Source organism: Andrographis paniculata, unplaced genomic scaffold (genome assembly GCF_009805555.1).
Source record: "Andrographis paniculata isolate CXL003 unplaced genomic scaffold, ASM980555v1 Contig71END, whole genome shotgun sequence".
Lineage (NCBI taxonomy): Eukaryota > Viridiplantae > Streptophyta > Magnoliopsida > Lamiales > Acanthaceae > Andrographis > Andrographis paniculata.
Genome location: NW_026137608.1, coordinates 3,145,747 through 3,168,557, shown reverse-complemented (window position 1 = coordinate 3,168,557; position 22,811 = coordinate 3,145,747). Strand labels below are relative to the sequence as shown.

Below are 22,811 nucleotides of genomic sequence, written 5' to 3'. Positions count from 1 at the left end.
TTTGGTAGACCTTACCGCACCGAATATATATTTCTGATTTAAAATTAAAAAAAAGAAAAAGTGCGAGGAGAGAGAGAGAGAGAGAGAGAGAGAGAGAGAGAGCAGTTTATGAGAAGTTTCCTCGCAATTTCGCAGCACCGTTTCGCATCGGCTCTCCTCTATTCTCACTCAACTGGATTCGCTGAGGCGGTTGGTTTTTTTCAGGTTTGTAGCGAGATTTGTTGGTAATCGGTGATTTTTTTGACGCTTTTTGGGTGTGGTAATCGGTGTAGTTGGTTAGGAGGATTGGTAGGGGTGGGGGAGAAAGGATATCTATCAGTAGGAAAAAGCATATGAACTCATCCCTGTGCAAATTGTTGCTGTGTTTATATTCGCCAGAATTGATCTGAAGTAGTGTTTTTAAGCAATGTCTATGTGCTGGTATTGACTTGATTTGACAGAGATAAGCCGTGTCATCTCTCCTGCGAACAGAATCCGAAATGAACGAGGACTACAAGTCGTCGCCGTACAGGCGACACCGGAATGACCTTGAAGCCGGGAACAGTACCCGAGACTATGACTTGGACGATGATGAAGGTTCGGGGCCGTTTGATATAGTACGAACAAAAAGTGCTCCGGTCGACCGCTTGCGTAGGTGGAGGGTAAGTAGTGCATTGTTATCATCTGTTTTTGATGATTTTCTGTGGTTGCCTTCAGTTCATATTTGTGGTAAAGTGCGACCGACAGGCATGTTGTATTGTTCTTTCTGATCAATTTTATTTTATTTTAGTTTTTCCGGGACTGTATCTACTTGCAATAAATAATTAATAGAGGTGAAGATTAAATAATTTGTGATCAGGTTAATATCCAGATTCTTTAGACCTTACAGCGCCGTTTCAGAAGTTGATTTTTGTTTTTATACTCAATACTAATTTGTTTTTAGAAAATATTAAACATCACTGAGGAAATATTACGTGTAAGTGTATTTGCTCACCTGTGAGGAGGGTTGAATAGAAAGCAGATACTACTTGTGGTAATGCTGAAACTGGTTATATATAATTTGAAAAACTATTTATCTAACCTGTACTTTAATAACAACGTAAAAGAATACTTTCCTTGCAAGTTGATGGTGGCCGTGTGTCAAATGTGTGTTTTTAATTTTTTATTGGAATTTTAACTTTGATGTTGTTTAAGATATCTGATATGGATTCTGGAGAAATTTGAATCCTTAATGTGAATTCCTTCCCGCCAACCATGCAATGAGCCTACAGGCAAATTTATGATGCGTGCAATATCTGCTTTAGAACTTATTGTGGGAAGATCAATTATCCAGTTGTTTTGCATGAGAGCAACTTTGTTTGAAAAAAATGAATGCCATTGGTGGTTGTGGTTTCAGATAGTCGAGTGCATGGAGTTTATTGTTGCATGTCGTTTGTTTTAAATTATACATGACGTTGGTTATCGTGCTTGCGGTTCGTTCATGCTCAGCTCATCATTTTTGGCTAATTATTGCAAGTGATTTAATGTCAGCAAGATCCATTTTCTAGATGTTGGTTAACATGAGCAATACTATGTATATAACGAATACTTGCCATTGGGGGTTTGTGGTTTCAGGTTGTGAGCTTAGAACTTACTGTGATTGGTAACTTGTTGCTTGTTAGTTGCACTTATACTTCCAATCTAATTGAATACCAACCTATAAGCTATATTCTCTCTGCTTTTCACACCGACTATTTGGGTAGAAGATTATGTTATTTGATGAGAGCTGCTGCTTTTTTATTTTAATTTTTAATTTTTTCATGGATTTTATTTTTCTTGGGTTTTATATTATTACTTTGGGGTAGTTATTGATGTTATCCTGTATTGACTACCTTTGCATCAGCAAGCAGCGCTTGTACTTAATGCTTCTCGGCGATTTCGGTATACATTGGATTTGAAAAAAGAGGAAGAGAGGAAGCAGTTGGTTGCAAAAATTAGAATGCATGCTCAAGTCATCCGGGTGCTTATATTTCGTTTTTCTTCTTGATTGTATTGTTTATAAAATATCAATTGATTGTTATTAATCAAAATTTTGTGAGCAGGCAGCTGTTCTTTTTCAAGCTGCTGGGCAGGGTCAAACTGGTAATTTTCTTCATCACTTATTTATGTACTTTTTTAGAATGCATTTGATATGGGGTATCCGGAGCTCGGAAATAGCCACTGATGGAGCCCCTGGTGGCGGTGGATGGGGGCAGTGCCAGGCGCTGTAGCCCTCTGGGTCTTCATTGACCGGGCCTACAGGCTTCCCATATTTTTGTGCCGTATTGTGTTCTAGGCTTAATCTGCTATTGATCAGCCTTAGTTTCTGTAGTAAGTGGATTGTTACGGGCCCTTACCAGACATTCCTGGTTATGGGAACATGGTTTTAACAAGTGACTGGTTAATGCCATTAAGCATATATATATATTAGCTAAAGCTTCTTCCCATTGAATATTTCTTCTAATTCCTTTTTGGTGAAACTTGTTATAGCTTTTTGTGCATTCCTAAACTGTCTTATCATGCAAGATGTCTTTGTTTCATTTCTCAATTTGCACTGTTACGAGAACGTGGTTATTTATGGTATCCCACTTATATTGTGCGTCAGTTAATCTTATGTTCAGTCTTCAACATTATATATTCTGTTATTTTCATATATAATGATCGTTTCTCTGAGAATTAGCCTGGACTGTAGCTTTTCTTTCTGATAATCATCATCCATACCTTTTATTTAGGTCAAGGATCAGCCAAGTTACCTTCAACCCCAAATCGGATTGGTGATTTTGGTATCAGTTCTGAGGAGCTAGTTGCAATGTCCAGGGAGCATGATCTCTCTCTTCTGCAGCAGTTTGGAGGGGCAAGTTTTCAGAAATCCTATTCTGCAGACTTCCATAAATTTATGCTGATGTTATCCCAACATCTCTTTCTTTACTTCTTGTATTATAGGTTAATGGAGTGGCTCAGAAGCTAAATTGTAATGTGGAGAAAGGTGTGCCTGGAGATGAGACTGACTTAATAGAACGGAAGAAAGCTTTTGGATCTAACACATATCCTCGGAAGAAAGGGCGAAGTTTTTGGGTGAACATTAATTCATCTTGTTGCTACTGCAGTCATTATATTCTAAAATCATTCATGTTTATGACTGGAACCATTATTTATGCTTTTCTCAGAGATTTGTCTGGGAAGCCTGTCGAGACACTACATTAATCATTTTGATGGTTGCTGCAGCAGCATCCCTAGCGCTTGGCATAAAGACGGAGGTAAGGGCAAACATGCTTTTCCTTGCCCAACTGCTGAAACACATTTTAATTTTTAGTTTTTGTGGATCGTTCTGGTGTTAATTTTCTTACGTCTTGCTGAATAATGGGTTTGCTTAGGTTAATGATTAGATATATTGTCACTGCAATATGGTTTAATTTTGGGGTGGGGTAGTGGGGGATGGTTTTCTGGTGTAACACAAGGTCAAGTTGGCATCCTCTGGATGGCTGGGGTGTCCTTTCATTGGGATTGGTTTTCTGGAGATAAATGGAAATATTTATGGAAGAGATGGAAAGCAGATAGCAGGTAAAAAATTACAATAGATGATGAGGTGAGGTGAGTTGCGCAAATAAATAAAAATTTTGTATAGTAGGAAAATATTGGCTACGTATACTTGGAGTTTAGTTTCATTTGTTTGTTTTTTTTTTTTATTTTTTATAATTTATTTTTACTATGCAATCATCATGATTTCATATAAAAGTCATTTTATTTTCTCATGAAATATTATATCCAAACCACTGGTATTCAAAATACAAAACCAAACTCTAAATAAACAAACCAAACCCTTGCGCTCTGTTTACTTTAAGAATATATATATATATATTTTAGTTACTTTATTAAAACATACCATTTATTCATACTACCCAAAAACCAAAGCACACATGCAAACCCGAAGTTAGGGTTCGTTTTCTTAATATTTTTTTTTTCCATTTTTTTTACTATTCAATATCTTAGTTTCCTTCCATAAACATCACACCCAAACATCGATTTTCCACATAAAACACCATTACATTCAACTACTATTTGACCTAACATTAAATAAAATATGACAAACACAAACGCAAAAGAGAAAAAAAAATACCCCAAAAGAACAATCACCAATTCTTCTTGTTCATAAGGAGATTTTTTTAAATTTATTTTTTATTCTTGCTGCACTCTTATGTTGTGAGAAACTTTTGATGCAGTTTTTAATTCACATGAAGTTTCATTACATGAATTTAAAAACTTACATATCTGAATATTTAAAGTTCAACAAACTATAGAAATTGGATGGAACATCTTGTTAATATATTCCCTGAATGAATAAAGTTAAAATGCAGAAAAATTTGAACATTCCAAAGGGATGTTAGGGGAGTTTGTTGTTTTAAATTTTGTATTCGTATTAATAAATGTTTATTTTCCATTTTAGGGCATAAAGGAAGGTTGGTATGATGGAGGAAGCATTGCTTTGGCAGTCCTTATAGTCATTATATTTACAGGTATTTCTGTCATTATATCATCGGATTTGTTTTGGCCTGTATTTGAAGTGCATGTCAACCTGCGTTATGTTTATATACATTGTGTAGCTTCGTCTTGTAATAATTTGGATTTGTATGTTGCTTAGTACTACCTTCGTTTCCCAACCTCATTTTTACTGTGGTAACTAGCACCCACAGTTTTTGTATTTCAGTTGCTATATTTTGTATTGTAATAGTTTTAGCATCCTTTAAAAATACTAAATTAAAGTGACAATTTTTCCTACAACAATTTGTCCTAAAAGCTGAAATTTTTATATTTTCCATTAGATGAAGGATGAAAAAATGTTGAAGTAAAGAAAAGAAAAACACAGTAGAAATGTGGCTTGTGTGAGCAGACCAGTGTCCTGTGTACACTGGGTTGCTGTGTGATGGCTTTGTTGCAGTCAACTTTATAGGTGTAACAGATTGTGGTAACTGTGGAAATTTTTGCAGCTGTAAGTGACTACAAACAATCACTTCAGTTCCAAAACTTGAATGAGGAGAAGCAGAATATACAAATGGAGGTAGTTGCCATGCAATATTGTAGTTTAAACTTGAACTTCTTTCTCTTTTATTATTTGCCTTATTTTCCCCTTACATTTCTTGGTATTTCCATTACAGGTAGTTAGGAATGGGCGCAGGATAAAAATATCAATATTTGAAATCGTTGTTGGGGATGTTGTGCCTCTCAAAATCGGCGATCAGGTGGTGGAAAGCCACTAACCCATAAAAATAAAGTTTTTCTGTGACTTCCAATGTTCGAATTTCAGCAATTTAACACTAGTTGCATCTGTACAGGTACCTGCCGACGGATTGGTAATCTCTGGTCACTCCCTTTCAATTGACGAATCAAGTATGACTGGAGAAAGTAAAATTGTGAGTTCAATGGATTATCAGGTGTGAGTATTATTTTTTATATGTCGATCCTCTGATAGAAATTAATTGTGCTTTTATTAGGTACACAAAGACTCAACTAAAGCACCATTTCTTATGTCGGGATGCAAAGTTGCTGATGGATATGGAAGCATGCTGGTGAGATCTCTAATCATTTGCATGCTTAATATGAAACTTCCATTTGTTCAATCATAATTGCAATGCCTGGTAATATGTTGTTTGCATGGTGATGTGTATTAGACAAGTATATTTATCATCATTTGCTTGGATAATTTATTGTCCTAGGACTTCACAGTTTTTAGATATTGCAGAATGCTTCCTTCTTGCCCCTCGTTGGTTATATTTGCAAAGCTAATAAAGTGTCATTATTGTACAAACACTGTATGCTGTTAGTGTCCTCTCATGATATCCACCCAGGTGTGATTCTTCATGATAGTTTTACACTTTTACTACTACTTGTATCCCAGGTCACAAGTGTTGGAATAAACACAGAGTGGGGATTACTTATGGCAAGCATATCAGAAGATAATGGTGAAGAAACACCATTGCAGGTCCCTTCTGTTGAAAAATTGAACTTCTGTGTGAATGCTAATTGCCGTGGCTTGTGGTTTTGAGGTTGCACATGCTAATAATTTCAGGTAAGATTAAATGGGGTTGCTACATTCATTGGTATAGTGGGTCTTGCAGTGGCAGTGGCTGTTCTGATTATCCTTGTTGCCAGGTACTTCTATTGAGATGATTAACACATTATTATGCCCCATATAGAAGATGCCCTTATTTGTTTACTTTTTTTGTGATCTGCTAGATTTTTCACTGGGCATACAACTGATCCTCAAGGCAGACCCCAATTTGTAGCAGGGCAAACTAAAGTTGGTGATGCCATAGATGGCTTCATAAAGATTTTCACTGTTGCAGTATGTTCACTTTATTGTACTAAGTCGGATATTGTTTTTCCATAACATCTTTGGATTGTTAACTGATTTGGACAAAAATTCCAGGTGACTATTGTTGTTGTGGCGGTGCCTGAAGGTCTTCCTCTGGCTGTTACTCTGACGTAAGTTTATATAATTGCCCATCCTATGGTTGGTCCTGCACCCATCCTGTTGTAAACATCTAGATAGCAATGAAAGAGAAAATTCTTATCTTCCATATTGTGGATCGTCTCAGACATGTACATGTCTGTTGGAATCTTAACATTGTGCATTTGATATATTTCATACTCCTATCCTAAGAAAGTATCTTCTTTGTCATCTTCTGCGATGATATTAATCCATTTCATTTGTTTTTTTTTTTTGTTCCTTTCGAACATTTGTTCTTGTAATATATATACTCCGGTTGCTTTTTTGTCGCCCTTCACCTTTGGACATATTTTAAAAGCGCAAATTGTTTTATTTTTATTAACTTCATTTTAATATGTATATGGTCTCTTGTAGGTTGGCATATTCAATGAGGAAAATGATGGCTGACAAGGCATTGGTATGTCTACTTGCTGAGATATGAAAGCACAACTTACTTCTTATCCATAAATTTATTTTTACTATTTGTTCTGATCCATGCTACAAAATTGATTGATCATAGGTGAGGAGGCTATCAGCCTGTGAAACAATGGGATCTGCAACCACAATTTGTAGTGATAAAACTGGGACCCTAACTCTCAATCAGGTGCTTATCAGTTTTCTTTAACTTGGGATATGGGACCTGGAATTAGTTATCTAGCTAGTTTATTACTAGGGGATCTGCACTCTCTCTTTTTCTCTCTCTTTATTTTTGTTTTAGTGATGCTCATTTTCTGCTTTCCTTTTCTTTTTGTACAGATGACAGTAGTTGAGGCATATGCTTGTGGAAAGAAAATTGATCCGCCTGACAATAAATCTCTTGTTCCATCGAGGGTCATATCGTTACTTATTGAAGGCATTGCTCAAAACACAACTGGAAGTGTTTATGCATCTGAGGTATATTAACAGTGGGACATTAGATTGTGATATGGAGCTATTTATTTATTTATATCACAAAGAGGTGCGGGTAGGGGTAGCATTTTACTTGTAGGGGTAGGAGCTATTTATTTATCTATATTGTTTATGCGTTTCTCTTTTAAGATTGGATGCATAAATGGGTCCCTCTCTCCAGAGAGCCTGTGAGTTTACTATGAGTTTGTTTAATGTTTTTATTTGAAGATTATTTATTTATTTTTTATGTGAGATATAGAGAATTGTGTCGATAATATTAAAAATAATATTTTATGTTGAATATTGATTTTTGTGAAAGAAAATAATATATATTGAGAATCGTGTCGAAAACTATTTCTTGGACAAACAAACCCTACCTAATTTAAAAAGATCAGATTATTTATAAGAATCACCATTGTCTCCCTACTGATGGTTTTATGACCCTCTTAGAATCCATATTGTGATATGTGGTGTTTATGAAAATATGAAAACCTATAAGATGTAATAAACATGTTAGCTATTGGAGCTATTTTGAGATCGCTGGTTATATTTTTTTCTCCCAATGCAATTGTAATTCTTTTGTATTTGCAATACTTCTTTTTCTCATACAACATTTCATGCTCGTGGGTGTTGCTATTGCACCTAATTTTGTGCATAGTATTTGAATAACTGTGTCAAGGAGGTCTGTTCTGTACAGTAGTTTAGTTTTTGCTTTCTTTTTTGGGTGCCTATAAGATTTTAATGCAGGTCTCACCTGAGATAATGCAGTGAATCTGAACTTTGTATGAGGGATGATCATTGGCAGCATTAGAATACTACAAATTGATTTCTTGTTTGGCATATCTTTAATAGGATGGTGGAGCTTTGGAGATTTCCGGGTCACCAACAGAGAAGGCCATTCTGCAATGGGGATTGAATGTAATGCAGTTATTTTTATTTTACTCGTATACTCAATCTTATTTCTTATATCTACAGCATGTTTACATTGGTTTTGTTTTGTTGTGTAGCTTGGAATGGATTTCAAGACTGCCCGTACAAATTCAGACATCATCCATGCATTCCCGTTTAACTCAGAGAAAAAGCGTGGTGGTGTTGCTGTAAAACTGGTAATTTCTGATGTGTTTATTACTTTATTTTATAATCATTAGTTTATAGTGGCATAACTTGGAAGAACTTCCTTAATTTTCAACTTTCCCATTCCAAGTTTTTGATTTTTTGACTGCTTTTGTTTTTTCTGCAGTCAGATTCTGAAGTTCATGTGCACTGGAAAGGTGCTGCTGAAATTGTTCTTGCTTCTTGTACAAGTTACATAGATTCGGATGATAAAGTTGTCCAGATGGATGATGATAAGGTTTGGATATTACATGTTTTTATGAACTAATCGTTCTTTTATTATGAATGTGTGGCACAAATGATTTTTGTGGAAAGTAGAAAAATGTTGACTTTGTATTATCTAATATTTTCCTTGATTATTTAATTCAATGACAGTTATCTTACCTTCTGTTTCTTTGTTTGGTTTTATCTTTGCTTTACATGCCATTTCTAAAATAAAGTATATTCTTTTCTGCAGTTATTATATTTTAAGAAAGCAATTGAAGATATGGCTGCAGGAAGTTTGCGCTGTGTTGCTATTGCCTATAGGATGTGTGAAGTAGAGAAACTTCCAACCACTGATGAGGAACTAGAAAACTGGCAGCTCCCTGAGGGAGATCTTATTTTGTTAGCGATTGTTGGTATCAAGGTGCATATGACAATCCCTATTTTCATGAATAGCAATATTTAACTCTCCATTGAAATGAAGATGCATTATTATGTGAAAATGCTTTATCCTATGGCTTGAACTTTCCTGTGTATTTGGAGTAATACACAACATTCCATTCATTAGTTGTATTCAATTGATAACAATGGATGATCTTGTGTTCCTTTTACATGCATTTGTGTCATAGCGGAACGTGCTAATCTGTCAGCTCATCAAAATATTTGAACATGCTCTGTTTTGTCATGCATCTTTTCTTCATCCAATTCAATCATTAGGTTTCTTTACTTGATTGCATCCTTTTAATGGAAGTGCTTTTCTTATTTTCACTTGTGATTGAATATTCAGTGTCTTATGTTCTTACGAATATTTCTGATGTAGGATCCTTGTCGACCAAATGTGAGAGATGCAGTTCAGTTATGCATCAATGCTGGCGTTAAAGTATGCACAGTTCTCTTTTTTTACATGAATACTATATCCGTTTTACATTTTTAATTGCATTCTCCGGTGTATTTTGTTGATGGTGTTTGTCTTGCTTTGTGTGTATCTTTCTTAATCTTCTCACCTTTGTCATGCTTCTTTGCATGCCCCCCTGCAATAACTGTTACCCGGAATTTGTTTGTGACCTGAACTGTAAGATGGGTCACTGTCACCTTTATTTGTTGTCAGCAAAGACTATTTGCTCCGTGCATCTGGATTTCATGCTTCCAAATATTGCCTTAAGCTTTTGAAATCTTCTACTCTGTTTCCCTGTCTTTCTACTAGAGTGCCTGTTAACTAAACCTCTCATGCTAATTGATTATAAATTGGTAGGTTCGCATGGTGACTGGGGACAATCTTCAGACAGCTAAAGCAATTGCTTTAGAGTGTGGGATTTTAAGATCAATGGATGATGCTACTGAGCCAAATCTTATAGAAGGAAAGTCATTCCGTAACTTGACTGAAGCACAAAGATTAGAAGTGGCTGATAAGATTTCGGTATGGGAAAAAAACTGAACTGCTGGCTTGCATGGCTTATATACATGTGCATTTGTGTACATTATGGCCAATATTCTTATTAATGTCCTGACAGGTCATGGGAAGGTCATCACCCAATGATAAACTTCTGCTTGTGCAAGCTTTGCGGAAGAGGGGGCATGTTGTTGCAGTAACAGGAGATGGCACTAATGATGCCCCTGCACTTCATGAGGTTTGTTTTCTCCCTTGCTTTGATGTAGTTGATATGTCCTTTTGGTTTAAATGAGGAGAAGAATAACCAGTTCTGGGATAGTGCTTTATGTTACTCTCTTTCCTATGGCATCATCATATTGGGGGCATTTGGTTGTCAGGAGCAGTCGGTTATTTGACTTGTACATCCTTTTGTATCAGCTTTTTGATCTTTTTAAAATCAGATAAAGAGCAGGTTTGACAGTCTGAATTGATTTTTGATATGGTGCAATCTCTGATGATAATTTTATTAGTATAGTTTATAGGCCACACGTAGAATGGCGTTTGGAAATGCTAAGCTGGTTTGTCTTAGTTTTGCTTCAAATACTCTTAACTTAAAATGATATGGTTTACAATTCCATCATTGTGTAGGCTGATATTGGTCTAGCAATGGGAATTCAAGGGACAGAGGTTGCTAAGGAGAGCTCGGATATCATTATATTGGATGATAATTTTTCCTCTGTTGTGAAGGTATGTTTTCGTGTCTGAAAAATGATTCAGATTTTGTTGGTTTAGGAACCATTGTATGATATGGTTTAGGTTTCTTTCCTTGGATTCTGTGCTTCTTAATAGGCAATTTCCATGGGGGCAGAGTATCCTCTTTGATTTTCTAAAATATCTTGACAAATTTGATGTATTTCTTTGTTATATGGGGGCTCCATACCTCCTCTATGCCACTCTGTTGTAATTGTCTTAAACTTTCTGTTGGAAATGTATGTATGATCATCTTTGGTGAAAGAATGCATGATCATACCTAATATTCATTCAATCAAAGGCAACATTGCAGTTTACATTTTTGAGCAACTTTATGTTTCATGCAGGGTTAAATGTGGTCATGTTGATACCATATGCTGTTCAGTTGTTGATTTTATTAGTCAATTTCAGGTTGTGCGATGGGGTAGATCAGTGTACGCCAATATCCAGAAGTTTATACAATTTCAACTTACAGTTAATGTTGCAGCTCTAATTATCAATGTTGTGGCTGCTATTTCTTCTGGTAATGTTCCACTCAACGCAGTGCAGGTGTGTAACCTCTCTCTTCTATCTGCCTGTTTGCATGGGTTTGGTGCTGTTTTTTATTATGGTTGGTTGGTCTGAAATGACAATCTATTGGTTTCCGTTTTGGAAACCAATTTCTTTTGTCCTCTCTCCAGCTTCTTTGGGTAAATCTTATCATGGACACACTTGGCGCCCTTGCTCTGGCCACAGAACCTCCTACAGATCACCTTATGTCTAGACCTCCCGTTGGTAGAAGGTTAGACTTATCCATGTCTCGTGGAATCCTATTTTGTTTACGTAAATGAAACTAGTTTCTCTTCTGCCTATTGGTTTGCCTTGCACATTTTCCTCTTGCCCACTAGCCAAAGTGATTAAAAATTGCTCACTTTTACTCTGGCATTTAGTGGCTTCCAGAATGTACCGTTGAACGTAATTCATCCCATTAGATAGTAACCCAAAACTGAAATTCTTGAAGATAGTAATTCATCACTTTTACACTTGTCTTGTTAAGTACTTGCAGTGTGCAGTACATTAGAAGATAAAATTACTCCTTTTATTTTTTAGCCCATCACAACATTTTACCCTGAAGTTTTCCGGGTTTGTTTGGAACACTGGGGTTACTAGTAGTTAGTATTACATTTCTTTTTGTATAGGACAAAAGAATTAGTTATGTTGCAGTTGGCACTAAGATAAGTGTGCACCATTGGAGTCTTAACATTACTTATTATAATAGCAGTTGTAAGATGAGGGTGCAACATTGGAGTCTTAACATTGACATCTATAGTAATAGCAGTGATGGCAGTTGTATATAAACCCACTCCCTCTGTGTAAGAAATATGAAATAGGACAGGGATTTCATGTGTTGGCATCTAATTTTTGTATGCATGTATACTTCATTTGGTGATTCATATTTTACCTGAATACTGTTAAATAAGTTATTTTTGCTGTTTCAGGGAACCTCTGATAACAAATATCATGTGGAGGAATTTGCTAATACAGGTATCAGACATGTTTTTGGGTACTGTAAAAGTGCATTTGATGTTTGACTGGACAAATGGCTAATCCAATTTCTCTTGATCATAATCCTTGGCACTGGAATGAACTTAGGCTCTCTATCAAGTAACGGTTCTTTTAGTCCTCAATTTCCGGGGAAGGAAAATCCTGAATCTAGAGACCGATACCAGCGACCATGCTTTCAAAGTGAAGAACACACTGATTTTCAATGCATTTGTTTTCTGTCAGGTAAGCTATATATCAAATATAATCTACTAATGTAAGACTTCTGTAATAAGAAATATAATCTACTAATGTATGTCTTCTCAATGGGAATGTTGTAGATATTTAATGAGTTTAATGCTCGAAAGCCGGATGAACTCAATGTTTGGAAAGGAGTAACTAGAAACCATCTCTTCATGGGGATAGTTGGGCTTGAAGTGGTACTTCAGGTGAGATTTTTGTTTACCACCTCTACTGAAGGGAACCCACTGGTTTGTATACTTCACAGTATCTATCTTATTTGCTTGTTTGTATTGTATACTCTCCCCTCTAGGTTATCATCATCTTTTTCCTTGGAAAGTTCACAACAACAGTCCGGCTCAGTTGGAAACTGTGGCTTGTTTCAATTGTAATTGGCTTTATCAGGTATGTATAGTATAGATATGGAGAGAGTCTCCTCATGTCCCGTCTCACAACAGCCATGAAATTCTTGTATCTGATCTAATAGAGTCTTGCTTCTCTGTTTCTTAATTATCAGCTGGCCTCTTGCTATGGTTGGAAAACTTATACCTGTACCAGAGAGACCATTTGGTGAATATTTTACCAAGAAAATTCGGAGAAACAAGGAGTCAAGTGGTATGTATTATGTATATGTGTGTATGTATACACGTGATGTTTCTGAAATGAATCTGACTATGACTAGTTGTTGTTGTGCATTGAATATTGAATTCAGGCAAGGAAAATGCAGCTATGGAGGAAGGAGGCTGACTTTTGTACAGACAACATGACAGAGATACAATACATAAAAAAAGAGAAGAAATCAACTAACTTTTTTTTCTAGGTGTGCTGTTCTGTTTCAAATTTGAACTAACAAAGTTGGTTTGTTTTTATTACTTCTGATTGATCATAGGGTTGGTGGTATTATCTTCACATATATATATTATATCTAGGTTAACTGAAAACTCAAAGAAGTACATAAATTACTATCTTGTGTCCGTCTGTCTGTCTCTCTCACTCTGGTTTTATGCTGTTTGGAATGAATGAATTATTGAAAATACATTGTCTAACTATGCTTCAGAATTTGATATGTATAAATTTCAATTTGACCTGGACTACTGCAGGCTGGTGATATGATGATGATAACATCTAGCTAGCTTAGCTGGTCATATAATATAATTAGTCATCTCATTTGATCTCATCTCATCTCATATCTTTGGTTCCAACTCGTCCATATTTTTACCCTATATAAAACAAAACTACTTGTTAATAATTATAGCCAGCCGTCCAGCAAGACCTATCTTCGTTGCTTGGCTACAGTTAAAGTCCCATTCATTCCCTACTACTATCACACAACATTATAAAACAAACAAATAAAAATTGAGAGAGAGAGAGAGGTTGTCCTTATAAATCCATTCAATTAGCTGCCCGCTAGAGGAGAAGATACATTGATTTACGTCCACAAATATTATCCCGTGTGCACATACAAAAGGTCATTGAGTGGACCTGAATTATGGAAAAAAATAGCCAAAGAAGCACCCCTCTTCTGTGGTTGAAAAGAAATATGTCGGGAGGTCATTAACTATGAGATGTTGGGAACTAAATAAGCCCCCAAGATGCCACAGCGCTTAACAATGTTTTTCTCTTTTTAAATTGAATTGGATCTTGTGAACCAATATGTTTAGACAGTGTGGTGTGAATTGTAGGAGTTTCAATATTGTATGTATGCTAAAAGCTCTTGGGATTTGTTTGTATGTTTATGTATTGTGATTTTTTTTTTGTAGGATTTGCTATGAATGCAGACATGGTTATGTGTTGCGATTTGTTTAGTTTATGTGTTGTGATTTGGTTGTGGAATTTGTTTATAGATGGCTCACAAATTGCATAATAGCCATGTTTAAACACGGGCATGTCAGACTAGCATGTCCTTATTCAACCTCCCAACATTCCTGTTTTAGACACGGCCATGTGCCAACTCTTATTTGCGAAATAACGGTTGTATCTTTAAAAATATAGCTATGTTGTTAATACATAATAGTACAGGGCGATAGACATGCCCATGTATCAGGCCGTGTATAGGAAGCACGATCGTGTTAATATTATATACAACCATGTTTAAAAAATAAAACAGTACTATGGTGTGTATACATGGTTGTGTATTAGGCGTTGCATAGGAAACAAAACCTTATATTTATGTACACAGTTGTATTTGTCATGGACAATATATTTCTTTTTTTATCGAAAAGATCAAGGGTTTTATATTTACATTCACGTAAGAATATTAACATCTAGGTTGTGTACTAGGCCCTGCATAGGAAACACAACCTTATTTTTATATATAGTTGTATTTGTCACGAATTATGTTTTCTTTTATAAAAAAGATCAAGAGTTTTATATTTATACTAAAGTAAAAATATTAACATCTACACCAGACATACCTGAAAAAGACAAACCGCAGAACAAACACCGTAAGTAAGCCTCAAGAGTCTAGAACAAAGTGGAGTAATGTTACAAAAGCTCCATTAACAAAGAAACTAAGGGTGTGTTTCTTTAGGCCGGTTTGAAGAAAATTAAGATTGAGTTTGGTTTTTGTTTGAAATTTAAGATAGGTTTAAATTTTTTTTGTTTCTTTTGTGTATATGTTTGGTTTGGGTTTTAAGGGTTTTGATATGTATTGATTTGACGGGTAATAAATATAATATAAATGTGTATTTATTTGTATAATTTGATTATAAATTTATATTATATCTACATAAATATTTTTATTTTTTTTATTTATATTATAAAAAATTTAATTTTGTACAAAATGCCATATGTATGACAAACAAAAAGAAAAAAAAAAAAAACACGCAAACGGCCTGCAGTTTATCTGCCAAACAAAGGACAACCCAATTTGGGGAATTCGAGCAAGCCAAAAGAAATTGCAGACGACTCTATGACAAGAAAATCTAACTCAACCAAATAAATCGGAAATTCAACATATCAAACCAAGTCAACCTCACAGGATAAAGTGTATGCGCACATGCTCTCTGAAAGTGTATATAATCAGCTAACGCTCAAGTAGTGCGACAAAAGATTATCCCATAGGCTTGAATGATAATCAAATCTCCCTTGCATAAGATACTCGAATCTAACATCAAGAATTAAAGGGATTTTTTTATAAAGGTTGTAACGGGGCTGATGGTTAGGGGTAGAAAAAAGGATATGCGAAGGCTAATATATGTTAAAAAAGAACACAATAAGAACACGATACTAGCATATGAAAAACAATTCGGCATAAACAATGAAACCCTTACTTTATTCACTACCCAAACTTTAATAACATAATTATATCAATCCTACTTCATCAAGGTTTATTTTATTTTTAATTTTTTTTGGGGCCTTTTTTTTTTTTTTTTTTGGCCTTTCTTTAAATATATATATATATATATATACACGCCTTTCACTACCCGTTCTCATTGAAGCAGACACTTCTGATACTCAAACTTCGTTTCTACCTGGTGCCAAACAAATAAGGTCCATCACAACATGAATTTAAGGTAATTCTTTCTAACATAGGGTTCAAATCGGAGAAGAATTAATATCAAAAGAAGGGTATGAGACTAAAATACAGTTTAATATAGAAGGTTGAATGATAGATGGTGTGGTAAGGAGATTTTTTATTTGATCAAAATCTTGTTTGCAGCTTTTATCAAACTCAAATAAGATATCCTTTTGTAAAAGCAAAAACAATGGGCTCACCACCTTAGAGAAATCCTTGATGAATCGTTGATAAAAACCTTCATGACCAAGAAAAGAGCGCAATTCCGTCACCGAAGTGGGGTAGGATAAGGTAGTAATAGTGTCTATCTTTGCCTTGTCAACCTCTATTTCTCTTGAAGAGACCAAGTGACCTAGAACAATTCCATCTTCAACCATAAACTGACATTTTTCCCAATTAAGAACCAATGTCATTTCAATGCATCTTTGCAAGACTAAGACCAAGTTATCTAAACATGCATCAAAATTATCACCATACACACTACAATCATCCATGAATACTTCAATGATCTTACCGACATATTCTGAAAAAATACTTATCATGCACCGTTGAAAAGTAGCTGGAGCGTTACAAGCCCAAATGGCATCCGCCTATATGCAAAAGTGCCATAGGGGCATGTAAATGTCGTCTTCTCTTGATCTTCCGGTACTATGGTAATCTGGAAGTACACTAAAAATCCATCTAAAAAACAGTAGTGAGATTTTCCTGCTATTCGCTCAATCATTTGATCAATAAAAGGTAAGAGAAAAGGGTATTTTCTTGTGACGGCGTTCAACCTACGGTAGTCGATACACTGGCACCATCCAGTTTGTTTCCTAACTAGAATCAACTTACTATCATTGTCAGCCTCAACCGTAACTCCTGCTTTCTTAGGCACCACATGAATCGGACTTACCCATGGACTATCTGCGATAGCATAAATAATTTCGACATCCAATAGTTTCAAAATCTCTTTCTTCACCACTTCCATCATCACATGATTCAATCGCCTTTGAGATTGCCTTACTGCTTTTGCATTCTCCTTCAACACAATGCGATGTGTGCAAAGGAAGGGGCTGATGTCTTTTATGTCATCTATGGTCCAACCAATAGCTTATTTGTGCTTTCTCAACATCTGAATCAATCGCTCCTCTTGGATTTGAGAAAGGGAAGCTGATATGATAACAAACAAGGTTTCTTTCTCTCATAGAAAAACATATTTAAGCTTATCAGGGAATGACTTCATCTCTAGATCCGGAACTTGCAAAACAGAGGGCAATATTTTTTGTTTAGATTCACTTAAAGGCAACGTTGCTTGTTCTAACCTGGTCGTCTTGAATTCCGAAGACTGCAGTGCGTGCATTGCTTCCCTTAGCTGTGAATTCATCAATTTTTTTGCATTGAATTGCACATCACGATGGTATTCCAGAAAAATCTCCAAAGGGTCTCTTCCACTTAAATAAAAAATTTCCTGCATGTTCTCATAAAAAACATCCAAGCTATAAAAAACGCTAGATTCTCCAGGGTATTTCATAGCATCGGAAATATTAAACTGTACTTTCTCACCATCAAACTCCATAGAAAGTATACCCTGCTTGACATCTATTTTAGTTTGCACAGTGCACATAAATGGTCTACCAAGCAATATCGGTGAAGGATTTGGAGAGTTATCATTATGCATGTCAAGCACATAAAAATCCACTGGAAAAATTAATTCATTAACCTGCAGTAGGACATCTTCAATCATTTCTTCAGGGTAAGCATTAGTCCTATCATCTAGTTGTATCATAATCCTAATCTCTTTTAATGGCCCAACATTTAGAGATTTATTAATAGACGTAGGCATCACATTAATTGCAACTTCTAAATCTAACATTACTCGTTTAATCTCCAACTTACCTATCTTACAAGGAACCGAGAACATACCTGGATCGCCACATTTAAGAGGGAGTTTACATTGTATAATAACAGATACGCTCTCGCGAGCAATAATGCACTCATCTCCTCGCAATCTCTTTTTATTCGTGCAAAGTTCCTTAAAAAATTTGGCATACTTCAGAACTTTTTTGATAGCATCTAGCAAAGTTATGCTCAGTTCCACTTTTCTAAACATCTCCATCATCTCCTTGTTTTTATCACTCTTCCTCGGTTTCTTTAACCTGCAAGGAAATGATGCGGCGTTAGTCTTAGGGTAAATAGGCGTTTCAGAAGTTACCTTGTTTGTTTTTTCATGAGCAGCTTTCTCTATCTCTCTTTCGATCTCTTCTTTATCCTTGTCCTTTGAAATTTCAATTTTAGGTCCTTCTAATTCCTTTCCGCTTCGTAAAACCATCGAGCTCACGTTCTTCGGATTAGCGTCAGGCCATGCAAGCAATTTACCTTTCTCCTTTGATTTCATCTCGCGCATCTCATTCGCTATTTGACTCACTTGTTCTTCCAAGCTCTTTATGTTGTTCCGAGTATCTTGTTGAAATTGTAACATGTTAGACGCCATAGTTTTTATATATCCTGTAAAGAGTTATTTGGAACCGTTTAAGGAGGTTGTTGATTGTGATTGCGTGGGCGGAATCCTTGTGAAGGACCTTCGACACGTGCTTGTTGATTTCCATATTTCAAATTGGGGTGATCCCTCCATCTTGGAGTATAGGTGTTTGAGAAGGGGTTGTATGCTCTAGGGGCGAATCTCGCAGCATTGACATCCACTCTTTGAGTCATAGTGGGACAGGCATCACAAGGGTGTTCCGTGCTAGTGCATATTCCACATGCCTTAACTTGTGCATTTCCTATAGCCATATGTCGAACAATTGAAGTTAGTTTGCTTAATTGTTTTTGTAGAGAGCTTACCTTATTTGCCTCTTTCACTGCTGCGAGTTCATAGCCATGTCATTCAGTAGATCCCACGCATCTCTAGGGATCTTGTTCATCAAAGCTCATCCACTTGCTGCGTCTATGATCCTCCTATCGATGAAAGTCAAACTTTCATAAAAATATTGAATTAGTAACTGTTCAGGGATTTGATGTTAGGACATCGCATAATTAAAACATTAAATGGGTCCCAATACTCAAATAAAGATTCCCCTGTTTGTTGTTTGATCCCGCATATTTCTTTCCTTATGTTCGTAGCTCGTGAGGCAGGAAAGTACTTCTCAAGAAACTTTCTTTTCATGTCAGTCCATCTGTTGACGCTTCCAGCAGGTAGATTGAATAGCCAATATTTTGCAGCATCTTTCAGTGAGAAGGGAAAAATACGAAGCTTGATTTGATCTTCTGTTACTCCTTGTGGCTTTATACTTGTGCAGACGACATCAAGTTCTTGAAGATGCTTATGTGGCTCTTCTCCTAGAAACCTATGGAAAGAAGGCAACAAGTGTATTAGTCCTGATTTTACTTCAAAAGCATTGTTACCGTATACCGTCGGGTATGTGATGCAGAGATGCTGCTGGGTCAAGTTAGGGGCTGCCAGCTCCTTTAATGTCCTCTGATCCATCTTTTCTTCTAGCTCCATCTCGTCAGAACTAAAATCTCTAGATGATTCTGAAGCTAAATCTTTTTTGCGATGCTCCCTAGTTTCTTTTCTTAATCGATGCACAATCTTCTCAATCTCGGGATCGAAACTCAAGATTCCTGTGCGATCAGATCTCGACATAAACAAAAAAAAAATAAGATTTGTTAGATAATAGATAAAAACCAAAGATAAATAAACCAATTAAAATTCCCCGGCAACAGTGCCAAAATTTGATAGACGTTTGTCATATGCTGCAAAATTTAAATAAAATAAACCTACTTCTACAATAAAAATAACGTAGTATAGATGAAGTAGGGTCATCTCTCCAGGTAATTAAAAAGGTTTTATTTTCGATTTTTTAATTTATAAATATAATAAAAAGTGGGGATTTTGGAAGTAAGAAATAAAAATAAAATAACAAACTAAAAACTCTACGACTAAAAGATAAATTCAATAAAAATAAGTTTCCAGTCTAGGAATGAAATTGACAACTTGGGTAGTGGATTTGATCATCGAAAAATATATAATTTTATTGGTTTCTAAATAAATTAGTTATAGTTACCGATACGCACCTGATAACCAACTTTTCCTTAATTTCTCGACAGTTTAGGTACGCCCGTCAACTGCTTCCTTTGTTAGAATAGAACTCTAGTGACACCACAAATAATTTACTAGCCTAACTGTCTTGCGAACTAGAAGAGTCTAATTCAATTTAACAATTACCTATGCAAAATTGTTTAAAATTTATTATGTCATTTCCTAATGATGTCTACCACTAGTTGCTACTTGAACCAAATTAAAACGCAATTACGGACTCCTAATTTAGTTTAACAATTAATCCTTAATTCAATTGAAACACCTGACCACAATACCCAACCAAATAAAAGATTATAACTCAAAGAAATCAGAAATCACAGAAATACTTAAGAACCAAAAAAATATCATAAATCAAAACAAGTCTAATCTCCCAAATCCATACCAAGTTATTTTTCACTCCTAGACTATAAAAGTAAACTATTCGCTAATCATAGGAGGAAGAACAAATGAAGCAAATAGAAACATTGCCTGAAAATGATGTTGGTAGTGGTAGAACTCGAAATCTTCTTGGAAGAATTTTTCTCCTTTTTGCCCTTGCACGGTTTCTCCCTGGGACTGTTCTGCCCGGTGTTCTCCTCGGCAAGTGGCAAGTGGCATAAGTGGCACCCCCTCCTTCTTTCTTTCCTTTATATTTGCCCTAATTTTGTAACAATTGGACTTTGGACATTTTTGTTATCTTTTCCCACTAATTATATTAAATTCTATTATTTTTCTCTTGCAAATTATAAATAAATAATATATACCCAAATCAGGTAGAATCTAATAAAAATCAATCAAATATCGCAAATAATATAAATATTTAACACATGCGATTTATGACTATCAAATACATTACTATCTTTTTTGGAGGCAATGAATTCATTAAAATCTACATCCACAAATACATGAAAGAAGGCGAGTCACTTGTTGTTGCACTGAGTGTGTTAATTTGTTGTTTCTAAATTTGTTTCTTATGGATGATCTACGAGGATTTGGCTCGGACGGAAGAATGTTGACATTAGTTTCTTAGCCAATTCAATAACGCTATTAATCTTGGTCTCTTGAGTGTTTAATTGATATTTGAGAAGCATCAAATAAGTCCAAAGTGAAATACTTTGCAAAACAATGAGATGAAAGAAGATGATTGAGTGATATATATATATATATATATGTAAAAATAATTCTCCCTCTGTCCCACGTACTGTGTCTACTACACTGTATTTTAGGAAGGATGTAATTAGTAGATAATTAAAAATATATTAGTGAAAATAATTACTTTATAATATAAATAATTATAAATTAAGATTAAGATAACTAATTAGTTTAATTAAAATTAAAAAAAATAAATTAAAAAGTTTAAAATTACATTAAAGTGTGTAATTATTTTCCAAAAAAAGAAAGTGACATGAAATATAAGACGGACAGAAACGGCAATGTGGACATGATATGTGAGACGGAGCGAGTAATAAATTTGTAATGAGAAACCGGAAAATTTATATTGAAATACCAATATCAGAACATGAAAATGCACAAATTTCGAAACCTAAAAGAGAATGAGAAATAAAAATAATGGTCGTAATTGCCTCGTGAGGCTCCACTCCAACCTCTCGTCCTTTCCGTTAGTGTCTCTAAACTTAACAAATAAAATATTAATTTATTATCATTATTATTGATATATAGAATTAGATTTATATATTATTATAATACAAATATATTATCGATGGTTGCACATTCATTTAGGTGGGCCCACCTCCAACATATTATGAAGAATCACATGTAATATTTTTTAATTTTTTGATCTATTTATTTCAACAACATAAGGATTAACGGACATTTGGTATAAAAATGAAATTGTAGATAAATAAAAATGGATAATAGAATGGTAGAGAAAATAAATTAAGTAGAGAATAAAAATTAATCATCTGATTTGGTAAAACATAAAATTTTATTGAGAAATGTAAAAAAATGCAGCTATTTGAATTAATCGATTAAGAATAAATGATTAATCGGGCAAGAAAAAAAAATTGTAATTGTGAAAATTTATGAAAAAATACTTTTGATATTTTTTGTTTTAATAATAAATTAGATACGATGTTTTGTAAGATCAAATTTTTAGTATAATCTTTTTTTTTTAAAAAAAAAAAAACTAGTAAAAAATACATATCTAAATAATAAATTAATTGTGATGTTTTATAAAATTGAAATAATATAATTTAAAAAAATATAAAATTAAATAATAAATAAAATATACTGCCATCAATATACAATTTTCTACATTTATTTCTCTTTATATATATATATATATATGACAGAGAAATGAAATTAGAAAATGAGAAATAATTTATTTTTTAGTTTTCATTTCTCTAAATCAATCAAAAAAAAAATGAAAATGAAAATGAGATCATTTCCATTTCCTTGCCCTTATTTTTCTTGTACCAAACACACCCTAGTGCCAAATCTCTAAAGACATCTAACAATTGTTCTATTGAATATACAACGCAATACAAAATTATCAATCTTCTATTAATTTTAATTTTTTTTATTTATTTTTCGGAAAGTTAAAAAAAAATTGGTTTGACGATAGTAATTTGGAAATAAGGATTGCTTGTATAAATTGGAATGTTTTTGTTATATTGAGTAGAAAAATATTATAAAAAATTTTATCCAA

At 34.6% G+C, this 22,811-nt stretch overlaps 2 protein-coding genes across 2 annotated transcripts; one reads left to right on the top strand and one right to left on the bottom strand.

The window, feature by feature from the left end:
- Positions 1-44: 44 nt before the first annotated feature.
- On the top strand, positions 45-13,612 carry LOC127264757 (calcium-transporting ATPase 10, plasma membrane-type). The gene is made up of 35 exons (XM_051294266.1): positions 45-204; positions 441-641; positions 1,862-1,978; positions 2,061-2,100; positions 2,730-2,851; positions 2,941-3,072; positions 3,165-3,254; positions 4,442-4,511; positions 4,983-5,053; positions 5,151-5,234; positions 5,328-5,405; positions 5,487-5,561; positions 5,891-5,974; positions 6,062-6,144; positions 6,229-6,337; positions 6,422-6,477; positions 6,857-6,899; positions 7,002-7,085; positions 7,238-7,375; positions 8,222-8,287; positions 8,377-8,475; positions 8,610-8,720; positions 8,940-9,110; positions 9,507-9,566; positions 9,939-10,103; positions 10,198-10,314; positions 10,704-10,802; positions 11,217-11,354; positions 11,486-11,586; positions 12,284-12,329; positions 12,438-12,572; positions 12,668-12,775; positions 12,880-12,971; positions 13,084-13,181; positions 13,279-13,612. Exons 2-35 carry the CDS (start codon positions 480-482, stop codon positions 13,311-13,313), a joined length of 3,279 nt encoding a protein of 1,092 aa, XP_051150223.1. The 5' UTR covers positions 45-204; positions 441-479; the 3' UTR covers positions 13,314-13,612.
- A 3,654-nt stretch (positions 13,613-17,266) lies between these two features.
- Positions 17,267-18,556, bottom strand: LOC127264812 (uncharacterized). The gene has a single exon (XM_051294358.1). The coding sequence runs from the start codon at positions 18,554-18,556 to the stop codon at positions 17,267-17,269; it is 1,290 nt and encodes a 429-aa protein (XP_051150315.1).
- Between the last annotated feature and the right edge of the window lie 4,255 nt (positions 18,557-22,811).